Consider the following 25,630-nt stretch of genomic DNA (forward strand, 5'->3'; position numbering starts at 1 on the left):
CACATTTCACTGGCTGAAAATTGACCCCGGGACTGATTCTCCATGAGAGCATCTGTTCCTTCCCACTTGGAGCTTGGAATCAAATTTCCCCTTTCATCCAGAAAGAGGAAAGCAAGCATACTGAGAGAATCGGAGAGTGTGCATGCACCCCAGACAGCATGGGGGTAAACATGGTTTCCTAGTGAGAAGCCCCTTCCTGCCCAGAATCGGGCAGGTCCGCGCAAGGCAGGGTGGTGAGTGCCAGCAGGTGGTGAAGGGGCTCTGTTAGTAATATTCACCCAGTGTTACCCACAAGGATGGCACAGTGAGTAAAATCACAAGCTTCTTGTAAAGGTTCATTTAGTCTTTGGAACTTGGCTCTGATAAGATAGGCTGAAAAAGATGGCAGAAGTAACTCGTTGGGAAAGGGCTTTCCCGTCCAGCAGTTGTTCCGAAGGGACCCGCTGTTTCTCTGCGTTTGGGGACCAGCCAAGGGGAGCCTGACTGAGCTGCCTGTTTTCCTCCCTGGGGGGACAGGATAACTTCGGGTACGACCTGGCAGCTGTGGAGGCCGCCAAGAAGAAGCACGAGGCCATTGAGACGGACACAGCTGCCTACGAGGAGCGGGTGAGGGCCCTGGAGGACCTGGCCCAGGAGCTGGAGCGGGAGAATTACCACGACCAGAAGCGCATCACGGCCCGCAAGGACAACGTCCTGCGCCTGTGGAACTACCTGCAGGAGCTGCTGCAGTCCCGGCGCCAGAGGCTTGAGAAGACGCTGGCCCTGCAGAAGCTCCTCCAGGACATGCTGCACAGCATCGACTGGATGGACGAGATCAAGGTGGGCTCAGACACCCCCATCCCCCGCCCCCGTGTCCGCCTGGGGCTTCAGCACCCGCCCTGCAATGGGAGTGTGCTTCCATAGGCACCTCCCAGTCCCACCTCCCTGAGTCAGAGTGGAGAATCCGAGGCAGCACAGCGTCGGGCTGCATCCGCCTCTCAACGGCTTAGCTCACACTGCTCCAGCGCAGATCTTCTGTATTCCCCGTGATCAAGAAATCTGGGGTTCATAGTAGCACAGGTGCCAACCTGCAGGGCCTAGGAGACACAGACATCCATCAGGAGCCTGGAGAATCAGGCTCTGGGTAATCACGATTTGACTCTGGTGGGAACCCAGACCTCCCGGCACAGAGCCACCAAGAAGTCTGTCTCCTCTCCCTCTACCGCAGTAGCTCTCAACTGAGGATGCACATCAGACTGACCACGGAGCTTTCTAAAAATACACATGCCCAGGCCCCAAGTCAGGGACACACATAGGAGATTGAGTGTAGGGCTTGAGCTCCTGAATGGTGCTCCCTGAATGATTTTAATGGGCACCCCCAGTGGGAACTCCTGCTCTGTAGCTGCTTTCCTGCTGAGCAGCAGCCGTTTTCCAGCTGCATCTGACTCATCCTGGTCCCAACACGCCACGAACGCTCCCTTCAGAGGGGTCTTCTCCTAGCGTGTGGGTTTCTTCACCTCTCTTCGCTCCCTCTACCTTATCTGTCCTCTTTGCCAGGCTCACCTCTTGTCTGCCGAGTTCGGGAAGCACTTGTTGGAGGTCGAGGACTTGTTACAAAAGCACAAGTTGATGGAGGCTGACATCGCCATCCAAGGGGACAAAGTGAAGGCCATCACCACAGCCACTCTTCAGTTCACTGAGGAGCCAGGTGAGGCCACAGGTGTTTTCCTGTTGAGGCCTCTGGCTCAGCACTCCAGCACCCCAGCTTGGATAAATCTAGTTGTAGAATTCTGCCTCTTTCATCAACTAATGGTGCAAGAAAGAAGTTTGAGGGATAGCAAAATTCTCCAGAGGGCAGGCAACTGCTTTGGCCATCTATAATCAGAAGGGTTTATAAGAACCACGAAGGCACCCTCCATCTTTCATTCTCTCTGCTAGTTCAAGTTATGGCAGAGACAATTTAGGTTTATAGCTTCTGGTCTTAGATAGGTGACCCCCACTGCCTCTTTGAAGAATCATCTTGAAATTTGTGCCTGGTTCTTTTTTTTTTTTTTTTTAAATAGTACTGTATGAACATGGAGGTGAGATCTTTTTTTTTTTTTTTTTTTAATTTATTTTTGGGTGTGTTGGGTCTTCGTTTCTGTGCGAGGGCTTTCTCTAGTTGCGGCGAGCGAGGGCCACTCTTCATCGCAGTGCGTGGGCCTCTCACTGTTGCGGCCTCTCTTGTTGCAGAGCACAGGCTCCAGACGCACAGGCTCAGTAGTTGTGGCTCACGGGCTTAGTTGCTCCACGGCATGTGGGATCTTCCCAGACCAGGGCTCGAACCCATGTCCCCTGCATTGGCAGGCAGATTCTCAACCACTGCGCCACCAGGGAACCCCCCTGTGCCTGGTTCTTTTTTAAAATAATTTTACATTGTGCATTTCTACTGAGAGTTGACCCAACTTTTAACCTCTCCTATTCCTGAAGTTTTAGTGGGAATTCATTAAAAAGAACTAATTAAAAGCCTGTCCTCTAAGCAACTGGAAACTAGGATCCCCTGCGTCCAATCCCAAAGCCCCAGTGAGATGGCAGGTTCTAGGTGACATGGTCCTAGCCTGGCACCTGATCTGAAGGTTGCCCTTCAGATGAAGCCCTTACCCTTTTTGTCCTCCCTCCTCCCATTCCTCCCAGGGTACCAGCCTTGCGACCCCCAGGTCATCCGGGACCGTGTCAGCCACCTGGAGCAGTGCTTCGAGGAGCTGAGCAACACGGCAGCCGGACGCAAGGCCCAGCTGGAGCAGTCCAAGCGGCTCTGGAAGTTCTTCTGGGAGATGGATGAGGCCGAGAGCTGGATCAAGGAGAAGGAGCAGATTTACTCCTCCCTGGACTATGGCAAGGACCTGACCAGCGTGCTCATCCTGCAGCGCAAGCACAAGGTCTTCGAGGACGAGCTGCGCGGGCTGGACGCCCACCTGGACCAGATCTTCCAGGAGGCTGAGGGCATGGTGGCACGCAAGCAGTTCGGGCACCCGCAGATCGAGGCCCAGATCAAGGAGGTGTCTGCCCAGTGGAACCAGCTGAAGGAGCTGGCTGCCTTCCGCAAGAAGAACCTCCAGGACGCTGAGAACTTCTTTCAGTTCCAGGGCGATGCGGACGATCTGAAGGCCTGGCTGCAAGATGCCCACCGGCTGCTCTCGGGAGAAGATGTGGGGCAGGATGAAGGGGCCACACAGGCCCTGGGGAAGAAGCACAAGGACTTTCTGGAGGAGCTAGAGGAGAGCCACGGGGTGATGGAGCATCTGGAACAGCAGGCCCAGGGGTTCCCCCAAGAGTTTCGGGATTCCCCAGATGTGACCAACCGGCTGCAGGCCCTCCGGGATCTCTACCAGCAGGTGGTGGCCCAAGCGGACATACGTCGGCAGAGGCTGCAGGATGCCCTGGACCTGTACACGGTGTTTGGGGAGACGGATGCCTGTGAACTGTGGATGGGCGAGAAGGGGAAGTGGCTGGCCCAGATGGACATCCCAGACACGCTGGAGGACCTGGAGGTCGTGCAGCACAGGTCAGGGCCGGCCCTCCCCTCTCGCCTCCCCCTACGCGGTCTGTGCTCCTAGTGCTGGAACAGCCTCCAGATCAACAAAGGTCTCTTTGAGAGGCCATAGGATGCCCTTGATCACAGAGGCCAGGCACTGAGAGTCACGAGTTCTAATCTGGCTCTGTGGCGCTTGGTACTTCACCCCCTGGGACCTTCCTCAAAATAAGACAAAGGGGTTCTTTCTGGTCCAGGTGTTGGAGGACTTTTCAGCTACAGCAGCCTTTGTTCAAATGAATGGTATATGGAACCCCTGACATATAACACAGTGGAAAGTGGAGTGGTTGTGGTGAAGGGGGCGCGAGAGGCTGGACCCCACAAGCTCTAGCTTTCTTTGGCAGTCCCTAAACCACAGAACCCCGAGGGGCCACAGAGACCAGTTTGTAAATCACCAGTCTGCAAGGCCACTCTCATTTCCATTATTCCGATTCCATCAGCACTCTGGCATGGGAGGGCGTGCCCCCCAGTCTGTGTGGCATCCCATCATCCTGAGTACAGAATCCAAGGAGCTGAGGAAAAGAAGTCACTCCTCGATCATGCCAAGGTGGTCCCATGCCGATGCTGGAGGGACCTGGGCTCTTATCTCAGAAGAGTCAGCTTTCATAACCACACAGTGACCCTCCCCTCGGCAGCTCTGCCTTCTCCTGCCCAGGGACGGAGCACCTGGCTGGGGAGGTAGCCTTCAGGTCCAGGTGTCAAGGCAGTGGAATTAGGGTCCATGAGCAGCAGCTGGGGCAGTGGAGGCATGGCAGGTAGTCTCTGTGGCGATTAACACCTCCTACACCTCATTTTCCCATAAACCTCTCTGTTTAGCCAATTGTCTTATAAGTAACCAGTTCTCTCCCAGCCTGGCCCAGGAAATGCTAAACCATGAAACTGGACCCATGAACCAGAAAATAGGGTGTGTCAGCCCACCTTTCTCCCCTCTTACCTGGTCAATGTATTTAGGAGGTGGAAGGAGAAAGCAAGAGCTACACGTTCTGGAGACCGGCCACTGCTGCCTTACCAATCCTCATTTTCTCTGTCCACATCAGGTTTGATATCCTAGACCAGGAGATGAAGACTTTGATGGCTCAGATTGATGGCGTGAACCTTGCTGCCAACAGCCTGGTAGAGAGTAGCCACCCACGCAGTGGGGAAGTGAAGAAGTGCCAGGACCACCTGAATACCAGGTGGGGTGTGGGTAGGGCTTGGGGCTAGGGGCTTCTTTTCCTGACACCTGACACAGCCTTGGGGGTGTGGCCCAGAAGTCAGGATGCCTGCTATGCACTGCCAGGTTTGTACCCTCAGAGCTCTTGCCTCGCTCAGCCAAAGTCTCCTTCTGACGCTGGAGCTTTAGCAGCAAGGAGGAGAGACCTGTGTGGTGACCAGCCCAGGGAGGGAGAGAGACCTGTTCACAGAGCTGTGAATGTTGTGCCTGGGGCGGGCATGTGCTGAGTGATGGAGCGAATGTCCTGAGTGCATCCATAGTTAGAATCAGGCCATGTGGTACTCATGTCACATTTCCCCGGACGTTCTTAGGCAGGGAAGATTGCTTTCTGAGAGCTCTTAAGTACTGTGCATTAAAAAAAGCTCCTGCTTGCACCAAAATGTAGCATTGGTAATGAGACTGGTTTGAATGAAGAGGAGAATTAGCAGGAAGCCTTGAGCACACTTCGTGGCCAGAACAAAAAACAGGCCCTAAGGAGCCTTTGGAGAGGGGCTGCTTTCAGTACAGGGTGTAATTGCCACGAGTTCCTTGAGGGTCTCTGAGGACAGAGCATGCGCCTGTGTTCTGTTTGTTACCCTGGATCCTACACGCACAGTGGGACGTGTTCACCATCTCCCCACTACCCCGGTCCCTCTCCCCACACTTGTGCCTGAGCCCTGCTCTGCCCAAGGCAACCTGGGAGGTGGGGTAGGGGAAGACTCAGCTGTAAAGAAAAGGAGCAGCACAGTGGGGGCTTAAGAGGAGGCACGGGGTGACTTTGGAGCCACTAGATTATCTCAGCATCCAAAGAAGGGGACTGTAGTCCAGGAGGATCCTCTGTAATCTAAGGTTTATGCAGAGGAGGAGCATGCCTCCTTGTTCTTCTTTAGGTTTGGAGGTAACGGGATGCGTGTGCGTGCATGTATGTGTGTGCATGTGCACGACACACAGGAAGAACTTGTCAGCTAGTACATCTGCTGCTTTGATGAGTTATAGTCAGAGAATGATCTCACAGACCTCTAAGCCATACACCATCCTAAGTGGAACACACCAAGATACTTGTCATCCTCAGGTGAGAGAGAACCCGAGGTGTGAAAAGGTAAAATGGTTTTCCATGACATCTGAGTGTTGAAAGGTACCTGAGCCGTGTACCCCAGACAGCCTGCATCCTGCACAAACATTCCAAGCATAGGGAGCTCGCCCCATCCCCGTGTAGCCCATCCCATTTGGGAGCAGCCCCTTTTGGGTAGAAAGTTTGATCTCATCGTGAGTGGAAATCTGCCTCCTTGAAATTCGGGCTCTGCCCGTTAGAGATAACGAAACTTACCTTGATTCTTCTTCCACATGATAGCTCTTCAAGTATTTTTAAAGATAGTTGTCATTCTTCACCCCATCCACAGTCCTGCCTCCAAGTCGCTGCTGTTCTCTCTACAGAATGCATCCTCCTCCAACTACGTAGTCTAAATCATGCTTGTTTTTAGGCGAGTCCAGGTTCCTCTCCTTCCCAGTTTCCAGGATGAAAAAGTATCTTTCCCTCCCTTGACTGGCTTAGAGCTTCACATTCTACCTTGTATTATAATTACTTTTGTCCTGAAGAACTTTTCTACTAGACTGTAAGCGAATGAAGAACAGTATCTTTATATATTGTCCACAGTGCTCTGAGCGCCAAGCATTTTGCTGTCTGAGGTTCCCTCTGTTCAGAATATTCTTTTCTCCAATATCCACTTGCCTTAGTCCCTCGCTCAGATCTCAGCTCACGTGTCAGCTTCTTGGATCAGCCCACACTGTCCACCCCATTCAAAGTATCAGTACCTCCTTCCCATCCAGCTCCTCTGCCTCGATCCTGTTATCTTGCTTTCGTTTTTTCCATTGTACTTGTCACCACCTGATGGATTAAAGACTTATTTGTCTCTGCCCACTCGAATGAGAGCACTTTGCTTTGTTCGTTGCTACATGCCCAGAGCCTTGAACGGGGCCTGGCACAAGGCACTTGGTAGTTGTGTGATATAACACAGTGAATGAGTGAGCGGGGACAAAACTGAAATATCTTCTGCCAGGCTCGGCACCTATGAGTCATTCAAACACTTCCTGAATGTGTGATTACCTCCCACCACATGCATTCTAGTTGACCAACATTTTCTTAACAATCTTGGGCCCAGGACCAAACCTGGACTCCTGACATGGTCTGGCCAGTGCTGCCTAGAGCAGTTCTATCAACTGCCTCCCTTTTGGAGATGGTGCAGTGGAGGGGAAGGTGGGTTTTGGAGGCAGACTAGACCCAAACCTCACCCTGTCCCCTGTGTGGGCTCTGCCTGGTGGCTGCAGTGAGGCCACACCAGGAAAAGTCTGGAAAATCGCTGTGGAGCCACTTGCCCAGGGGCACCACCAGACCCTCTCCTGTGGCTTCTGGACGGAGCCAGGAGATCTCACAGCCCTGGAGTGCCTCGCTATCCTTTCACAGTGGTTTCAGACCACCTTGGAGGAAATCTTCTGCTCCCTTCCCTTGAGGTCCAACCTCAGCAGCATCCGTGCACCAGGCACAGAACTACCCAGAGTTGAGGGACTTCACGTCTGGACTCTCCCTCCTCTCCTTCCTGGAATTCCCGATCCTTCCTCTGGGCTCTTTCTCCTCTCTCTCTCTCTCTCTCTCTCTCTCTCTCGGAATTCCCGATCCTTCCCGGCCCATCTCCCACTTCTGTTTGCAGGCCTGTCTTCCACCCCCAGACTAGCGGCCACGGTCACCCTAGGAACGCCCGCAGTGTGCTCTGCCCAGCCCATCTGCCTCCTGCCTCCGCCTCCATCCCCCGGTGCTGGGACTGCAAAGCTGAGCGAGATACTCGGGGCCCCATCCTTAAATAGATCACTCCCGTGGAGGCACTGGAGGTTTGCCTGTTGACATACAGCTCAGATGACAACCATGAGATTGCTATTATCCCTCCTCACAGCTCCCTTAGTCCTCTCTGCCTGGTATGCGCTATGTACGTAGTATTTTATACTATCGTTTTTTGGTGAGTTTGTCTTAATTTCTCTCTAAACCGTACACTCCGTGGAGCAAAGTCTAGCTATGACTGTATCCTCCCAAAGGCTAACATAATGCTTATACATTGTGGATATTCAAGAGAGTTAGGCTCAATTAACGAATGTGTGTTCAGTATACTCTTGTGTGCATCTAGATCACAGTGATGCAGGATGAGTAAACCTGGGTCCACAGGAGGTGTCCCTGGTGGTCTGGGCCCAGGCTAATGGGCAGCTCTTTAGAAGAAGCTTACTGTGGGCTGCAGACCAACCCCAGGACATCTGTCCGACATCTGCACCCTCCCCAGTTTCATTCCAGACTGCACATGAAGGTTAAGATGATGTTTTAATTATAATCCCAGCTTCTCCTTCCCCCTTCCTCTTCCTTTTCCTTCTCTTCACCAGGACTCTTTTGTTTTAGAACCATGGTAGCTTTTCTTAGGCCCTGGGCACTTGGAACCTGGTCTTAGGCATCTGTGTGCTTCCTCTGGGGAGCTGGGAGCCTATGTCCTAAAGCATTCTTGAGGTTGATAATGGGAGGTTTCTAATTATTTTCATTACAGGTGTACCTTGGAGATATTGTGGGTTCAGTTGCAGATCACCCCAATAAAGCAAATTGCAAAATAAAGCGAGTCACACAAATTTGGGGGGTTTCCCAGTGCATATAAAAGTTGTTTACAGTATACTGTAGTCTATTAAGTGTGCAACAGCATGATGCCTAGAAAAACAATGTACATACCTTAATTTAAAAATACTTTATCGCTAAAAAATGCTAGTCATCATCTGAGCTTTCAATGAGTCATAATCTTTTTGCAATAGTAACATCAAAGATCACTGCCCACAAATCACCATACAAATATAATAATGCAAAAGTTTGATATTGCAATACCTACCAAAAAGTAGTACAGAGACATGAGGTGAGCAAATGTTGTTGGAAAAATGCCAGTGATAGATTTTTCAACAAAAGGTCGCTACAGACCTTCAATTTGTAAACAACAAAAACAAAAAAACCCTGTAATATCTGTGAAGCACAGTAAAGCAAAGCACGATAAAACAAGGTATGCTTATAGCTTTCAAACTCGGGGGAAACTGTACGTTTGCCTGAAATTCAACTGCATATAGAGCTTACGTACAGAGCATCATGTTCCTTTACCGATGGTTGGAATAACATCACAGCTCACCTCCTGCTGTTGGAAAGCTCTGATTGGCAGTTATGTTGTCTTGAGTAAAATTGGATAAATGTATTTGACACATGACAGCTGGTTGGATAGATGACTTTTTTCAGCGTGCAAGGCCTGTCAGGGGAGACTCTGGAAGGGAAATCTGGTGTCCCTTCCAAATCTGGAAGGGACACCCTGTGGGAAGCGTTAAGGAAGAGGGTGTCTCTGTGTCCCCCGCCTCCCCCGGCAGGTGGCAGGAATTCCAGACCGTGGTGTTGGAACGGCGGGAGGCTGTGGACTCGGCCCTCCGGGTGCACAGCTACTGCGTGGACTGCGAGGAGACCAGCAAGTGGGTGGTGGACAAGACGAAGGTGGTGGAGTCTACAAGGGACCTGGGCCGCGACCTGGCGGGCGTCATCGCCATCCAGCGCAAGTTGTCGGGGCTGGAGCGTGACGTGGCCGCCATCCATGCCCGCGTGGACGCCCTGGAGCAGGAGTCGCGGCGGCTGATGGAGTCACACCCTGAGCTGAAGAAGGACATTGGCCAGCGGCAGGCGTACGTGGAGGAGCTGTGGCAGGCCCTGCAGCAAGCCCTGAAGAGCCAGGAGGCCTCGCTGGGGGAAGCCAGCCAGCTGCAGGCCTTCCTGCAGGATCTGGAGGCCTTCCAGGCCTGGCTGTCCACGGCCCAGAAGGATGTGGCCTCCAAGGACATGCCCGAGTCCCTCCCAGAGGCCGAGCAGCTCCTGCAGCAGCACGCGGCCATCAAGGACGACATTGACAGGCACCAGAAGAGCTACGAGCAGGTCAAGGCATCCGGAGAGAAGGTGATCCATGGCCAGACGGACCCGGAGTACCTGCTCCTGGGCCAGCGGCTGGCTGGCCTGGATAAGGGCTGGGATGCCCTGCACCGGATGTGTGAGAGCCGCAGCCACGCCCTCACCCAGTGCCTCGGCTTCCAGGAGTTCCAGAAAGATGCCAAGCAGGCTGAAGCCATCCTCAGCAACCAGGTAGGGCGAGGCGTTCAGGGCCAGGCGCCAGGGGGCATCTCTCAGGGCAACAGGGAATTTATGTCGTAAGTCGGCAACAGTGCTACAGGGCTCAGGGACCAATTTATGCTTTGCTTGGACTCTCTCTAGCCACTAGTTCGGGGAGCGGTCCTCTTCGTTCCTTATCATGTGCCCTTTCCAGCCCTGTGTCCCAGACTACGTCTTGTTCCTGGGCCAGTTAGAGGCTAGAGAAGTGAATTTTTCCCTGGGTGGTTACCCTTCCATGTGGCTTTAGGCACCCTGTTGATCAGGTGCCCCCGAGTGGGGGTGGGGAACAAGACCGAGGGAGCTTCTTCCTTGCACAGCTCCAGGGGGTGCCATTCATGCTGTAACGTGCACGGCTGCACACGGTGCTCCTGGCTGGCAGGTGCCCTCCCCGCCTCCTCGGCTTGTCTTCATGCCTGTTCTGGAAACTTGCTTCAACAGGAATATACTCTGGCTCACTTGGAGCCCCCAGACTCCCTAGAAGCTGCAGAGGCCAGGATCCGGAAGTTTGAGGAATTCTTGGTGTCTATGGAGAACAACCGGGATAAGGTTTTGAGTCCTGTGGACTCTGGAAACCAGCTGGTAGCTGAAGGGAACCTCTACTCAGACAAGATCAAGGAGAAGGTGCAGCTGATTGAGGACAGGTACCCTCCGCCCCTAGGGTCACAGGGCCAGGTAGGGTGGTGGTACAGCGCTCAGCACCATCGTGACTGTGGCTCTGGCTTCCCTTCCAGGCACAGGAAGAATGACGAGAAGGCCCAGGAGGCCTCGGTCCTTCTGAGAGACAACCTGGAGCTCCAGAACTTCCTGCAGAACTGCCAGGAGGTGAGGCTCCAGCCAGGCTGGCCACTTTGCAGGAGATTCCTTCTAGAAGCAGAGTGTCCTAGAGGTGGGAAGTCCTTTCTAACTCAGGAGTCTGGATTCCATAAGTGGGGAGCTCTGGGCACTTGACAGCTTAAGTCCTTCATCCTCTAGAATCTTTGGTTCCACAAATTTTTTTTCAAATCTGTAAAGATATCTTCTAATTTGTCAAGTCCAGGGCAGGCTTTCTCAAAAAGTGGCCTGAGGACTATCTGTATTAGAGTCACCTAGGGCCCTGGTCAGGGTCGGCCTGAAAGTCACGTGACCTGTGCATTCATACGGGGCCCCGTGCTTACAAGGGCCCCATGCTTAGTTTAATGCTCTCCTCTTGCCATCTTGAAATTCTTTTTTTTTTTTTTTATAGTTTTCCTTTAGCAGATTCTACTTTCAAAAAAAAATTTTTTTTTACATCTTTCTTGGAGTATAATTGCTTTACAGTGTTGTGTTAGTTTCTGCTGTATAACAAAGTGAATCAGCTATATGTATACATATATCCCCATATCCCCTCCCTCTCGCGCCTCCCTCCCACCCTCCCTATCCCACCCCTCTAGGTGGTCACAGAGCACTGAGAAATTCTTAATAATTTTGAACATGTCCATTTTGCACCAGGCCCTGCAAATTATGGAGCCAGTCTTGGCTCTGGTTAGATGCAGACTCCTGGGCCCCACTTGGGCCCAGATGAATCAGAACTTAGGGGGTGAGAAAGAACAGCATTCTCAACCAAGCTTCTGGTTGAAGAACTGCTGACTCAGAAGGTCCTCACTCAGCCTGGGGAGAGCTGTGCAGGAAGGTCTTTAACCTGCACTCCTGGGTCCTTCCGTGAACAGTACTTCCATGTGGAATGGGGCTTTCCCTGACTTCTTTCTTGCTTCCATCCTCATACCCCTTTCCTCTCAACCCAAATGACTTTGTCTTCACCCACCTCTGCCCTTGGTACCACCCAGGCTTGGTATGGTGCCAGGACATCTTGGAAACATCAGAGTCTCATCACAGTTCTTCCTTCATTGTTAATGATAGGATCTGCCCTTGGCTTTTTCCTCAGAGAACATTTTCTCCGTGTTTATTAATGATTTCTCCCCCTACTGCCAAAGGGTGAATTTATCCATTCATTCAGTAAACACTTGTTGAGTTCCTGCAATAGGCCAGGCCCTGTCCTCGGTCCTGGAAATGTGGAGAGAAGTATAAATATACCTGGTGTCATACTGCACACACTCTAGAGGGGAAGACACAGTAGTGCCTGTATTTTAGCCCTGAGACAACGCAGGTTAAGTTTCCTGTGCTGGGAGTTAGGGATCCAGAGTTGGAGGGGAGTACTCTGCTGTGTTCCTACTTCCTCCCCTTGGCCCTCTTCTTCCGCAGCCAGAGGTGGGCGGCAGTCCTGCCCTGAGCCCCTGGCCAAAGAAGGACACTCGGGGACCACTGAACCCACTCTTTCTGCCCACAGCTCACTCTCTGGATCAATGACAAGCTGCTGACATCTCAGGATGTCTCCTATGATGACGCTCGAAACCTTCACAACAAATGGCTGAAGCACCAGGCGTTCGTGGCAGAGCTGGCTTCCCACCAGGGGTGGCTAGAGAACATTGACGCAGTGAGTAGAGCGAGCATTTGGGCTCTCTGCTCGGAATGCTTCCCTGAGCAGCGCTTCACGCAGGGCATGGACGCTGGCCCGCAGCTTGCTGGACGGTGTAGAACCTGGACGTGAAAAACTTCTCCAAATACTAGTTAAACCTTCAGAGCTCCTGATACGTCCAGTCTTATAAAGCCTGGTCAGAATGGGTGCCTCCTCTGGGTCACCTGAGTCTGGGGACAGTCCAGGACACTGAGGACACAGAGTCAGAGCCTCAGCTTTCAGTGCCAGGACGGCAGTAACCTCTGTCTGCCTTCCATCATCCACACCAGGGCCCCACGCTGTCCTGCCCAGGGGCAGGGGAATATGTGAGATGAGCAGAATGGGCCAGGGACTACTGACCCTCACTGTTTGGATGGGCAGAACCACCAGGGAGTGGTCATTCATACCAAGGGTCCCCTCTGTGACAAGCTTGCCCAGGGGCGCAAGTCAAAATGTGGCTGGAGTTAGATCTGGGAATAGAAAGGGAGGTACCTCTGCCCCCCCCTGCTGTGGCTATCTGGAGAAAGCGGGCCTAGGGGCCACACAAGGTTGTGTCCATAGTGGCTAAGGGTGCAGGCTTCGAGCCGGGCTGACTCCTCAACCTCCCTGCGCCTCAGTTTCTTCATCTGTAAAATGAGGATAATAACAGTACCTACCCGAGGGAGTTGTGAGCATTAAAGCACTTAGAATATTACTTGGCAATTATTAGGCACTCAATAAATATTAACTATTATTAGCAAGTATGTATTCCTAGGCCCAAATCATCTCATACTGTAACCTTCCAAAAAAGATGCATTTATGTGGGTGAAAACCAGATAAGACAAACTCAGCAACTAAAAGATATCACTGAAGGTCAGTGCACAGCTTCTGGTAAGACAATTAAGAGAGGGTGAAGGAATTCCCTGGCAGTCCTGTGGTTAGGACTCTGCCCTTTCACTGCTGAGGGCCCAGGTTCAATCCCTGGTCTAGGAGCTAAGATCCCGCAAGCTGTGCGGCATGATAAATAAACAAACAAACCCACAGGGAGGTTTCCATGGTTGTTGTACCTGGGTGGATCTTGAATCTTTTTATATTTTTAAATTAAAAAAAAAAATTTTAGTACTAGCTGGTTCTTGTCTGCAGCTCCCTGTGCTACAGTCTCCCTGAGTCATTTGCTGCAGACACGCTCTCCCTGTCCCACCTTATACTGCAAATAACTCTGGGGGTGCAGAGTCTTTCAGCCGAGCCTCACCCAAGTTCTAGGCAGATCCTTTGCCTCACTGACTTCCCCTCGGTTAGCCCTTTGCAACCACCTGGAACAAGGCGGCTCTCCAGGGTCAGAGGGTGAACTCTCCTCTTTCCCCACACAGGAAGGAAAGCAGCTGATGGAGGAGAAGCCCCAGTTTGCGGCCCTGGTGTCCCAGAGGCTGGAAGCCTTGCACCGGCTCTGGGATGAGCTTCAGGCCACCACACAGGAGACGGCCCAGCACCTCTCAGCCGCCAGGAGCTCTGACCTGCGCTCGCAGACCCACGCCGACCTCAACAAGTGGATCAGGGCCATGGAGGACCAGCTACGGTCGGACGACCTGGGCAAGGACCTGACCAGCGTCAACAGGATGCTGGCTAAGCTGAAGGCAAGTGAGCAGGTTGTAGACTGAGGGTGTTGGAATGGAGGGGGTCTTGGAAGCAAATCTGCAACCTGAAAGGGAGTACCCTCCTGTGCCCTTAGCTGGGCTGGCTTTCATCAGGTCTCCCAGTTCACAGCCCAGCTCCTACCCTTTTGCAATGGGTAAGACAGGGAGGGATCCAGACGGGGTAATAAAAGTGTGCATGAGAAGTATAGGACAGACACTCAGAGGGGCAAAAGATGAGGTGGGGGCAATCCAACGAGACTTCTTAGGGGAGGCTGAGCTCAAACCAGGCCTTTGAGGATGGGCGGGATTTGCACGATGAAGTGGACGAGGGGCTGCCCAGGTGCCAGGGCTGGTGCCGACGCTGTCCCCTTGTGCCCCAGCGTGTGGAGGACCAAGTGAACATGCGGAAGGTGGAGCTGGAGGAGCTGTTTGCCCAGATGCCCTCGCTGGGAGAGGAGGCAGGGCATGAAGACTTGAGCATCGAGAAGCGGTTCCTGGACCTTCTGGAGCCCTTGGGGAGGAGGAAGAAGCAGCTGGAATCATCCAGAACCAAGCTGCAGATCAGCCGGGACTTAGAGGATGAGACGGTGGGTGGGCCGCAGCTCCCCCCCTCCCCCAGCAGCTGAGCCGGCAGCTGTCATCGGGATAGCTGGCTGCGGCCCAGGCCAGTTCTCGGTAGCAGACGTCTGGTCATCTCACTGCCTTGTCTCATAGGGTGGTCGTGATGACTACATTAAACGTCAGTGTAAGCCAGTGCCTTTTGAATGGTAGCTCGCTCGTGGACTTTGGGGCCAGGCAGACTTGGGCTCGAGATCCAGCTACGTTGCCTTCCCTCCAAGTGACCAGGCGCAAGTTATTTGGAACCTCAGTTCAAAATATCAAAATGCCCCCATTTTACAAAACCCTGATGGGGTGTTGGGAAGAGCTGGGGAGACCCAGTAAGCAGAGCTCTGTCTGGCCCACGGTGAGTGATGGGGAAAGGGTGGCTGTGATTGTCGTCAGCTGTCCCCCGCCTTCTGGTCTCCGCAGCTCTGGGTGGAGGAGAGGCTGCCTCTGGCCCAGTCGACCGACTATGGCACGAACCTGCAAACTGTGCAGCTGTTCATGAAGAAGAACCAGGTGAGTCCTGCCACTTCGTCAGTCCCATCTGCCCCACGGAGGAAGCCCCAGCCCTGATCTGCACAAGGTCCCCAGCAGCAGATAACTGATTATTGTTCTTTTTTTAAAAAATTTATTTTATTTATTTATTTATTTTTGGCTGTGTTGGGTCTTCGTTGCTGTGCACAGGCTTTCTCTAGTTGCAGTGAGCGGGGGCTACTCTTCGTTGCGGTGCGCAGGCTTCTCATTGCAGTGGCTTCTCTTGTTGTGGAGCATGGGCTCTAGGTGTGCAGGCTTCAATAGTTGTGGCATGCAGGCTCAGTAGTTGTGGCTCACGGGCTCTAGAGCGCAAGCTCAGTAGTTGTGGCGCATGGGCTTAGTTGCTCCACGGCATGTGGGATCTTCCCGGACCAGGGCTCGAACCTGTGTCCCCTGCATTGGCAGGCAGATTCTTAACCACTGCACCACCAGGGAAGCCCCAGGTTCTTGTTCTTGTTGATAGCTACAGGGTCCCCAGTCTGTGTTTGTATTCTCATAGTAGAAGGAGCAGCTTTGGTGATGGCAGAGAGAATTCTGGGAGGACCAAAGAGTGGGGCGGAGGTGAATGGGGCTGGGGGGGGTCCAGGTGCTTTGGGATTTGGGGCCATTCAGACCTATCAGGGCACAGGTGCATGCAGGACCTGGAGGCCCTGGCCTGGGGTTTCATGTGCTTTACAGCTTCTGTATTCTGTGACCTCCCTGAGAGGAGGCTCTTACCTCCTGGCGTCTCTCCCATCACTGCCTTGTCCCTCTTCCAGGGCTAAGCTTGGCCTATTGAGTCTCCTCCGGGTAAGTAGGCCCCTGTTCTCTGGACACATGAGGATATTTGTGGGGCTGCAACACCATGAGGAAGCCGCTAAACTTGGACTCTGAGCCATTGGAGCAAACATCCATTGGCTGTTCTGCTTTCTCAGGCTGGATTGGAAATCTCTGCGGCCCTGGTCAGAATCCTGGAAGTGAGCAGATGCACTGCCTCTGTGTCAGGGCTGCAGGGGAAGCCTGCGTCCTCCAGGAAGGCCAGCTGCATGGGGTCATGGTCTGGCCACGTGGTCTAGCCAGGGGCTGGCCGTACCCCTGCTCTTGGGCAGAGAGTCCCTCCTGCCTGGTCTGCTCTCTGGCTCAGGAAGTGGGGGCAGCCGCAACCTTGAGCAAGGAGAGTCTGGGAACTTATCCCAGAGAAGAGCAGTGTGTCCCAGAGTGCCAGTCGGCACTGCAGCTCACTGGGGAAGGAAGGTCATGGCAGACAGTACGTCGTTCCCCCCAGATATCAGCAGCCAACATCTGCTCACAGAACCCAGCAACTGTGCAAAGGCCTGAATGAATTATATTCAAAGAGGTTCCTTAAAAGCTCCCTCGAACGCTTTGCTTCTAGGCATGATCAAATCACAGAGGTTCCGGTGGCAACACGTAGGGACTTGAATTAGAAGGTGGTGGAGGCGGGGGCTCTGCTAACATCACACCCTCCAGTTAAAGTGGGGAAGACTGGTAGAAGACTATTCTCGGGGCCTCAGCTTCCTCAACTATAAATCGAGCCAACTCTAGTCCTTCCGGTACTCAAGACTTTAGCCTCAATAAGTGTTCTTGCCAAATGATTTTCAACTCCCCTGGCTGAAGGTTGCTATTTCAGGAGAAGGGCAAGACTAATATGGATGGGGTTCCCCTTAACAAGAAGGGAAAGATAATCTCTTGGGAGAGCACAGCTGCCCCAGTAAAGACTCTTTTAGGCTAGCCTTGCTAAAGCCGAAATCCCATTTTATCATTTCTTCTTCTGCAGTGGTCAGTGTGCATCAGACTCACCCGGAGGGCTTGTTAAAACACAGTTGACCAGGCTCCACCCTAGATTTACTGCATCAAACTCTGGGAGCAGAGCCTGATAATTTGCATTTCTATCAAGATCCTAGGCGATGCTGATGCTGCTGGCCTGGAACCGCACTTTGAGAACCACCACTTTAGTGGCTGTCATTGCAACTAGAACAGAACCTGCAAGGTGCCACACGAAGGGTTCTCAACTCTGGCTGCACATTAGAATCACCTGGGGGAACCTAAAAACATACGAGTGCCCAGGTCCCACTTCAGATCAATTAATAAGGATCTCTGGGGATGGGGCCCTGGCTGTGTTTGTTTTCCCCGATGACTCAACCTGCAACCAGGGTTGAGAACCACTGTCCTGCCTGGTCTGGCCCCTGCCTCCTCCTGAATCTCCTCCCTTATCACTTTCGCCCTCCTTCACAGTATTCTAGCTTGCCTGGCCCTTTGGACCATCCAGGCTTGCTTCCACCCCAGGGACTTTCTTGGCACTCGCTCTTCCCTCCTGCCAGCAACACTCATCCCCCAGATCATTGTGGGGTTGCCCTCTCCTCATCATTCATGTCTTACTCAGATGTCATCTGCACAGAAAACCCTTCCTGACTCCCCCAGTTAAAGTGGCCACCACCATGCCTTGGAAGACAATCCTCATCTCAGTGGTGTCTGTTCCTCGTAGCACCTGTTATCTACATTCATTCATTTATTTACATGCTTATCATTTCCTCTTCTAGAGTGTAAGCTTTATGAGGGCAGGGGTTTTGTTTATCTTGTTCCCCTATTGTCCCTAGAACCTAGAACAGGGCCTGATACATCAGAAATAATAACTATGGGTTGAATGAAGGAAGTCAGGGAAGAAGATGTCCTAAGTAAGCATACTGCACAGGAGCCTAGAAAGGAGAGAAAGAAATACCTTTTTAGGATATAAGATCTCAGGGAGAGGTTGTAAGATCTCAGGGAAAGTAAAGAGGCAAGCGGAGCTGACATCACGGGTTGTTTGAATACAATTGCAGAGACCACGGGAAATTGTCAGAATCGAGATTCTGAGCATCAAGTGTAAAGATGCATTTCAGCAAGTTAGGTGACTTGTGGGTATTGCTAGTTCTATGTGTTTTAAATGCTGATAGTCATAGCACTGCCTGTGTGTACTGCTCTTACCCCCCGCCCTCTAGACAGTTTTCAAGGCCATGGGAAATTGTAAAAAGGGAGGAGATGGGGGATAAGGAGCCAAAAGCCCACATGCAAGGAGCAACCAGGCTGGGGCCTCTAGGACCCAGAAAGCGAGTGACAACATGTCACGGCCCCCTGAAGATAAAGGTGACCAGAGTGGGAAGAAAATGCCATTTTGGTGACCAAAGGCTCAAGCAGGAAATAATACAAAGCTCACAAATGATTTGAGAAATAGAAACAGGGGAAAACAAAACGAAATCCTAAACTCTGAACAAGGAGCAACTGTCAACTACTGTTCTATACAGAGTAAAAAAGCTGCTAAAATCAGATCTCAAAAGGCCATTTAAGAATCGTTTTCCTCTCCTCCACCATGTACAGCTAAGAAATCAAGCTCTGCTGAAACAGGAAGTGTAGGGAGCCCTCAGGAGCACAGGCTCTGGGCTCCGAGAGAGCCGTGTTCAAATCCCACCCTGCCACTCGCTGCCCACAGTCACCTAACTGCTGCGCGCTGGTGTCCAGTGCTGACCTCAGGAGGTCATGGTGGGGGCCAGAGGAGAACGAGGTGGCAGGCCCAGCACCGTGCTGGGCACCTGGTCACTAGCAGTCTAAGCTTCCCCAAGGGGTTCAGGGCGAGAGGTGCCAGGGTAGGACCCTGGGCTGCCCTGCACGGTGGGAAGACCAGCCCCTGAGCCCTTCCCCTCTGGCCGCAGACGCTGCAGAACGAGATCCTGGGCCACGCGCCGCGGGTGGAGGACGTGCTGCACAGAGGGCAGCAGCTGGTGGCCGCGGCCGAGATCGACTGTCGGGACGTGGAGGAGCGCCTGGGGCATCTGCAGGGCTCGTGGGACACACTGCGGGAGACGGCGGCCGGCCGGCTGCAGCGCCTGCGGGACGCCAGCGAGGCGCAGCAGTACTACCTGGACGCGGGCGAGGCCGAGGCCTGGATCAGTGAGCAGGAGTTCTACGTCTTCTCCGACGAGACCCCCCAGGTCGGCTCGGGCAGGGTGCCAGGCTGGGTGTTGAGACCAGCCCAGAGGAAGAGCTGGGTGGAGGTGGGCAGTCAGTGGGGACCCTGTAAGGCCAGGTGTGTGAGGAGTGAGGGCAGGGAGAGGGTGTACGAGGTGCCCTCCTTCTCAGGACGCCCCTCCTCTCAAGAACATACTGTGCACGTACTGCAGCCGGGCGCCCTGTTTGCCAATTAGATTTGCTCTAACCCAAGGGTTCTTCACCTCTTTTGTGCCCTGGATTCTGTGCAGATGAACTGCTGCGGGAGGGGGTGAGAGGTGAGGTGAGGGGGGTCTCTAAAAGCTGGGGTGATACAGGAAGTTTCCATGGGGACAGAGGTTGGATCTGGGCCGGGAAGGGTGGATGTCAGACGAGAATTGAGGGCGACGAATGGAAGGTAGGGTGCGGGTGTTGCTGGGCAATGGGAGGAGAGGGGAGGGGACCATGCGCAGTTCTCCTATGGGTGTCCCGCGAGCCTGGCCCTCCCCCGTCTCGGGCACCTCCAGGAGCTGGGCTGTAACCTGGGCCAGGTGAGCTCGTGCCCTGACAGTCCGCTGCCTCCTAGGATGAAGAGGGCGCCATCGTGATGTTGAAGCGGCACTTGCGGCAGCAACGCACAGTAGAGGAGTACGGGCGGAACATCAAGCAGCTGGCCGGCCGGGCCCAGGGCCTGCTGTCTGCAGGCCACCCCGAGGGGTGCGTGTGCCTCCTGGGACAACTTGGCCAGATCCCGGGCATCAGGCCAGGGGCCCCACCAACCAGGATCCCTTCAGGTCCAAGGCGGAAAATAAGAACAGTTTTCCCGAAAACTGTGGGTTTGAGAAAACTGCCTTCTGGCCTGCTGATTGGCCCAAATCCCTTTTATGTTGTGGTTTTGTGTAACTTCACACAGGGCTGACTGAGGCCTGGTTTGCAAAGAGATTAGGAGATGGAACAGCAAAACTACCCTCTTGGTGAACAGAGAGCTCCAGTCTTTTCAAGAGTTAGTCTTCAGCATCTTTCAGCATAGCCTAAATTTGCTTTTCTTTTTGTGGTCCGGAAGGTACCTCAGGATCTCACAGTGTCTCAGCGAAATCACTATATACCCATCTAAACTGTTCAGTTGCATGGGTTTTGCATAAATGGGAGCCCACTGGGCCAGACAGCTCAGGCCACCCCCAGTCATGGCCCTGTCCTCAGTCACCTTCAGGGCACCCACAGCAGCTGCCTCAGCATCTCCCAAGGAGCCCCAGGGATCGAGCCCCTGGTATGGCATGTCCCTCCCGGAAGAGCTGAGCAGGGTCTGCTGCTGGTGGAGCCAGGCTCAGACAGCCCACGCCTCAGCCTCCCTGGAAGAATAGTGGAGGAGTTCTCCATTTGCCCTTGTCTCTCTGAGCTTCCCAGAGTCAGGGACAGGGGCGGGAGGCACCCCCTCTAGGGGAATACATTTCACTATCCCCTGAAGCATCATGGTCTAAGGGATGGTTCCTTCTCTCCCCAACTCTTCCCCGTGAAAAGTCGCTCTGCCGTTTCTCCGAAGCTGTGCTCCGCCACTCGTCCCTGCCTCAGGGCTGGGGAGGAGGAGGCTGGCTCCTCTCATCTGGCTGCTCTGGGCTCTCTGTTGCCGTCTCTGAGGGCTTTCTTGTTTTGAATTCCAGGGAACAGATCATCAGACTTCAGGGACAGGTGGACAAGCAGTACGCGGGGCTGAAGGACATGGCAGAGGAGCGCAGGCGGAAGCTGGAGAACATGTGCCACCTGTTCCAGCTGAAGAGGGAGGTGGAAGACCTGGAGCAGTGGATCACGGAGAAGGAGCTGGTGGCCTCCTCCCCAGAAATGGGGCAAGACTTTGACCATGTGACTGTGAGTATCCATGGCCACTGCTTGCTTTGTCTCCCTCTAATGCAGTAGACCTAGGAGCTGTCATTCCAGACACATACACACACCCGCCAGATGCAAAGTGCCGCAGAGATGCGGGCTCCCCCCGGTGTGAGCTCAGGTGCCCTGGGGAAGATGTGAGAGCCCAGCTCCAGGCAGTGGCAGGTGCCGCTGGGAGAGTCGGCAGCTAGGGTGATGACACCACCACACCCCTGAGCGCTGATAACCGGTAACTGCTTTTCTGTCTACCCCCGTCCAGCTGCTCCGGGACAAGTTCCGGGACTTTGCCCGGGAGACCGGGGCAATTGGGCAGGAGCGGGTGGACAACGTGAATGCCATCATTGAGCGGCTCATCGACGCGGGCCACTCAGAGGCGGCCACCATCGCCGAGTGGAAGGACGGGCTAAACGAGATGTGGGCGGACCTGCTGGAGCTCATTGACACGCGTATGCAGCTGCTGGCCGCCTCCTATGACCTGCAGCGCTACTTCTACACTGGCGCCGAGATCCTGGGCCTCATTGATGAGAAGCACCGCGAGCTGCCTGAGGATGTGGGGCTGGACGCCAGCACCGCCGAGTCCTTCCACCGCGTGCACACAGCCTTCGAGCGGGAGCTCCACCTGCTGGGTGTGCAGGTGCCTCTCATCCCTGGCTGTCCCTCCACGCCTTCCCCATGACTAGCTTCCCTGGGGCGCAGTGTCAGGTCCTCTCCTGGCTTCTAGAGGGGAGACTTCTCGAACAGGCATCTCCTTAGAGAAAGCTCGGGGCAGGAAGCAGAGGCTTTCAGATGTTCTTTAGCTTCAGAACTAGTTCTTTAAACTGAACCTTTCCCAAAACCCGATGCAAAAATACCTTCAAATGCAATTTCTCTGGTTGTCAAAGTATTACAGTATCATTAGTGAACATACATGTAGCACTTTTCTAGCACCAGGTACTGTTCTAAGCAATATACGTGGTCACTGAATCCTCAGCCTCCCTCTGAGGAAGGGAATAATGTTATCTGCCTTTTCTAGATGAGGAAAGCAAGGCACAGAAGGGTAACTAAGTTGTCCAGAAACATGCAGCTAAGCAGTGGAGCCAGAATTCAGATCCTGGCAGTCTGGCTATAGACTCCACACCCTTAGCCACTGAGCTGTTCAGCCTTTCCCCATGGGAGCTGGAGGGGGGCCCAAGACCAGCCTAGACTCCCTCCTCTCATCATGGGGTGGCCCCTGAGGTACCTCCACAGGCCCCTAGGGTTCTGCAGAGTTCAGCATGATGGAAAGGGTGAGGGCAAGGGGCTCAGCTGTGGGGACTCACCAGGCTTCCAGTGGAGCAGGGAGGGAGAGCTTGGCCGGCTGTGCAGTCCTGCACCGACCCAGTAGGGTTTCAGGAAAGAACACCAAAGTAGGTTGGGCCCCTGGTTCACCAAGAAGGGGACAGCCTAAAGATCTGTCCTCCAGCTGGAGGTGCTTTGGGGGTACTGGAGCCCCTGTGGCAGGTACAGCCCCACCGAGGTCTCAGGAATGAGGCTTCACTACCCTGGGGCCGGCCTCAAACAGCGGATGGCACCATGCAGAACGGTTAGGAACAGGGAGTTGAGAGCATGCCTCCAATCCCAGTTGCACCCTCTCTGAGCGTGAGTGACCTCCGGCCAGTCACTTAGCCTCCCTGTGCCTCAGTTTCCTCATCTCAAAAACAGGGATAATAATAGTACCTCTTTGATGGTGTTGTTGTAAAGATGAAGAGAGTAACAAAAAGTGTTTAGAGCAGTGCCTGGTACATAATTACTCTCATAATCATACATCAAAGGGCACAGAGCCCCTCTCACTCCCAAATCCTCATCAGAGCCCAAGGGATGCTTTGGGTCAGCAGAGGTGCCAAAGCAAGGAGCCTTCTCTCCAGCACCCAGTGGGTGGATCCTGCTTCCAGCACTGTCCTCGGGAGGGAGACTGGGAGGAGGCAGACGCTCTTGCCCATCCTAGGCCCAAGTCGTGTCTGCCTGGAAAACAGTGTTCAGTTTTGCCCCATCACAGGTACAGCAGTTCCAGGACGTGGCCACCCGCCTGCAGACAGCGTACGCTGGAGAGAAGGCAGACGCCATCCAGAACAAGGAGCAGGAGGTGTCTGCTGCGTGGCAGGCACTGCTCGATGCCTGCGCGGGGCGCCGCACCCAGCTGGTGGACACAGCGGACAAATTCCGCTTCTTCAGCATGGTCCGAGACCTCCTCTCCTGGATGGAGAGCATCATCCGGCAAATCGAGACCCAGGAGAAGCCCAGGTGAGGGCAGCGTCCTCGAGGCAGCCCCGCTCCTGGCCCACTTTGTCCCAGAGGCTGGCAGAGCAGGGCGCTGCTCCGAGGGTCTACCCCGGAGGGACGTCCTGGACTGTGGGTGCGCAAGAATCCCCAAGGGGCACCTGAGGCTGGGTCCAGGGAGAACCTGAGTGGCTCAGCTGCCACCGGGAGAACCGACTATTCCAGAGTAAAGGGAATCCTGAGAGTGGCGAGAAAGACATCTGTCGTTCAGATTCTACAGTGGGGGCAGTGGCCGTGGTTGTCAGTGAACATAAGCAGTTTACATATTCAGAGCTGGGCAGGTCCAGAAGTGGTCCTGCTCTTCCCCCAGCACGGGCATACGGGGGCCATTTCCCTAAAACTCAGGAAAGGAGCTCATTGCGCATGAGAGGTGGGGGCAGGCACATGGGTAGTCGGCCAGGATCAGAGCTCTCTACACACTTTGTGCCCACCTCTGTCCCTCTGCCCCTAGGGTGCCTGTCCTGGTGGTCAAGCTTTTATGTTTAACATCATTATTGAGCTATAATCCACATACCATACAATTCAGCCATTTAAAATGTACCATTCTTGTTTTGCATAGTCACAGTTGTACAACCATCACCACAGCATGTTTAGAACATTTTCATCACCCCAAAAAGAAACCCTGTACCCCTTAGCAGTCATCACCCCCCACTCCTCTGGCAACCACTAATCTGCTTTCTGTCTCTAAATTTGCCTGTTGTAGACTTTTCATATGAGTGGAATCATATAATATGTGGTCCTTTGTGACTGGCTTCTTTCACTTACCACAATCTTTCCAAGGTTCATCCATGTAGCATGTATCAGTACCTCATTCCTTTTTATTGCCAAATTTAACATTCACTGCACCCCCGTCTGTGTCCTGACCACTGACCAAGGGAGGACACTAGGGCATCAGTGTTCCTGCTGGGGCTGGGCAGCTGGCAGAGGGCTTCCTGGCTGTCCAGAGAGAGAGGAGAGAGTCAGACTCCCAGGCAGGTAGGGGCCCCCTTCTGATCGGGACTTGGTGTCAGATGGGCCAGAGTCACCCAGAGTTTCCTTTTTCACCAAACGCCTGCCCCCGCAGGGACGTCTCCTCGGTGGAACTGCTCATGAAGTATCACAAGGGCATTCTGGCGGAGATGGAAACGCGAAGCAAGAACTTCAGCGCCTGCCTGGAGCTGGGCGAGTCCCTGCTGCAGCGGCAACACCAAGCCTCGGATGAGGTGTGAGGGGAAGGCGGGACAGAGACGGGCCCTCTCCTGTCCTCGCCTCCACTCCTGCTGGGCCAGACAGCTTCCTGGGAGGGAACCCGTGGGCCGTGGTTTCTCTGAGGAGGCTTAGCTTTCTTTCACCCCGGGGAGGGCTGGGGCTGTGTGTAGGTCCGGGGATTATAGCTCCACCAAACCTATTCGAGGAACTGGCCGCTCCTCTGTAGGGAGAGTGGGCTCATAACCCACCTAACCCTCGCATGTGTGTGTGCTTTGGTCTTGGTGACACCCACTTCCTGGGTGAGGCCTGTGGTAACCTCAGAGAGGTTAAGTAATTTACCCAAGGCTGCACAGCTGGCAAGTAGCAGGGCCAAGACTTGAAGCCAGGTCGGTGTGACAAAGCCCAGCAGGCTGTGCAGGGCCCCTCCGCACACCAGCTCAGACAGGGGGAAGGGTTACCAAAGCCTGGGCCGTCTTCCCTTCCTCCCCACAGATCAGGGAGAAACTGCAGCAGGTGGTGTCCAGGAGGAAGGAGATGAAGGAGAAGTGGAAGGCCCGCCAGGAGCAGCTCCACATGTGTGAGTGCAGCCTGGGAGCCAGGGAACCTGGGGGGGTGGGGTGGGGCGGGGGGAGGGGCCAGGGAGGGTGATGTCACAACGCGGTGGATTTCCCCCCCTGCTGGAGAAGAGCCTCCACAGCAGCACTCATCAGCAAAGTTCAGGGCCAAGGGCCTTGGGGGAGAAGACCCAGCAGACACGCTGCCGGAAGCCTGCCTCTGACCAGCCAGCGCCTGCCCCCTGTCCACCCTCTGCCCCACCTGTCCCCGGCCTCCTGCTTGGCCGGTGTCCCCGTAGAGCTGTGGCCTCTCCAGGGGTCAGGGTAAGGCTCTAGCGCATCCCAAAGGTTTGATCTGAGGCGTGTGGGGCACAGAAAGAGCTCTGTTCTCCGCAGCTGGAAACAGGAGAGGTAGGGAAATTCCACCACCCAGGTAGGAGCCGCAAGCCACAAAGACCTGGACTCTTCCATGGCTGCTTGTGCACGACTGTGTGAGTGAGACAGCCAGGGGCCGGGAAGGGAACACTCAGGGCAGAAGACTGTTCTCAAAGGGCGATGTCGAAACCATTTTGTTTTAGAGTTTGTTC

At 54.0% G+C, this 25,630-nt stretch overlaps 2 protein-coding genes across 11 annotated transcripts in view; one reads left to right on the forward strand and one right to left on the reverse strand.

Annotated features, from left to right (window-relative positions):
• SPTB (spectrin beta, erythrocytic) overlaps positions 1-25,630 on the forward strand; it is a 123,370-nt gene that overhangs the window by 79,960 nt on the left and 17,780 nt on the right. For all 8 annotated transcript variants that reach the window (XM_082386414.1, XM_082386412.1, XM_082386407.1 and 5 more), the window contains 18 exons: positions 517-819; positions 1,537-1,687; positions 2,653-3,523; positions 4,588-4,725; positions 9,168-9,924; positions 10,390-10,592; positions 10,683-10,773; positions 12,254-12,400; positions 13,771-14,034; positions 14,415-14,621; positions 15,064-15,153; positions 18,855-19,133; positions 19,715-19,845; positions 20,787-20,991; positions 21,266-21,640; positions 23,021-23,265; positions 24,365-24,503; positions 24,982-25,066. In XM_082386414.1, the coding sequence (XP_082242540.1) occupies positions 517-819; positions 1,537-1,687; positions 2,653-3,523; positions 4,588-4,725; positions 9,168-9,924; positions 10,390-10,592; positions 10,683-10,773; positions 12,254-12,400; positions 13,771-14,034; positions 14,415-14,621; positions 15,064-15,153; positions 18,855-19,133; positions 19,715-19,845; positions 20,787-20,991; positions 21,266-21,640; positions 23,021-23,265; positions 24,365-24,503; positions 24,982-25,066 (4,681 nt within the window). The remainder of the gene's footprint in view (positions 1-516; positions 820-1,536; positions 1,688-2,652; positions 3,524-4,587; positions 4,726-9,167; positions 9,925-10,389; positions 10,593-10,682; positions 10,774-12,253; positions 12,401-13,770; positions 14,035-14,414; positions 14,622-15,063; positions 15,154-18,854; positions 19,134-19,714; positions 19,846-20,786; positions 20,992-21,265; positions 21,641-23,020; positions 23,266-24,364; positions 24,504-24,981; positions 25,067-25,630) is intronic.
• PLEKHG3 (pleckstrin homology and RhoGEF domain containing G3) overlaps positions 23,284-25,630 on the reverse strand; it is a 65,681-nt gene continuing 63,334 nt past the window's right edge. Inside the window, exons 20-21 of one of the 3 annotated variants that reach the window (XR_014242960.1) lie at positions 24,067-24,237; positions 23,365-23,479 (exon numbers count right to left, since the gene is read on the reverse strand). Coding sequence is in view for 2 of the 3 variants with exons in the window: in XM_082386433.1 (XP_082242559.1) it covers positions 23,349-23,479 (131 nt within the window). In the remaining variant the exon portion in view is untranslated. Of the gene's footprint in view, positions 23,480-23,826; positions 24,238-25,630 lie in introns of those variants that run through there. The other 2 variants (XM_082386433.1, XM_082386434.1) reach the window with 2 other exon arrangements.

This window comes from Balaenoptera borealis, assembly GCF_965194805.1.
Source record: "Balaenoptera borealis genome assembly, chromosome: 3".
In the NCBI taxonomy this organism is placed as follows: Eukaryota; Metazoa; Chordata; class Mammalia; order Artiodactyla; family Balaenopteridae; genus Balaenoptera; species Balaenoptera borealis.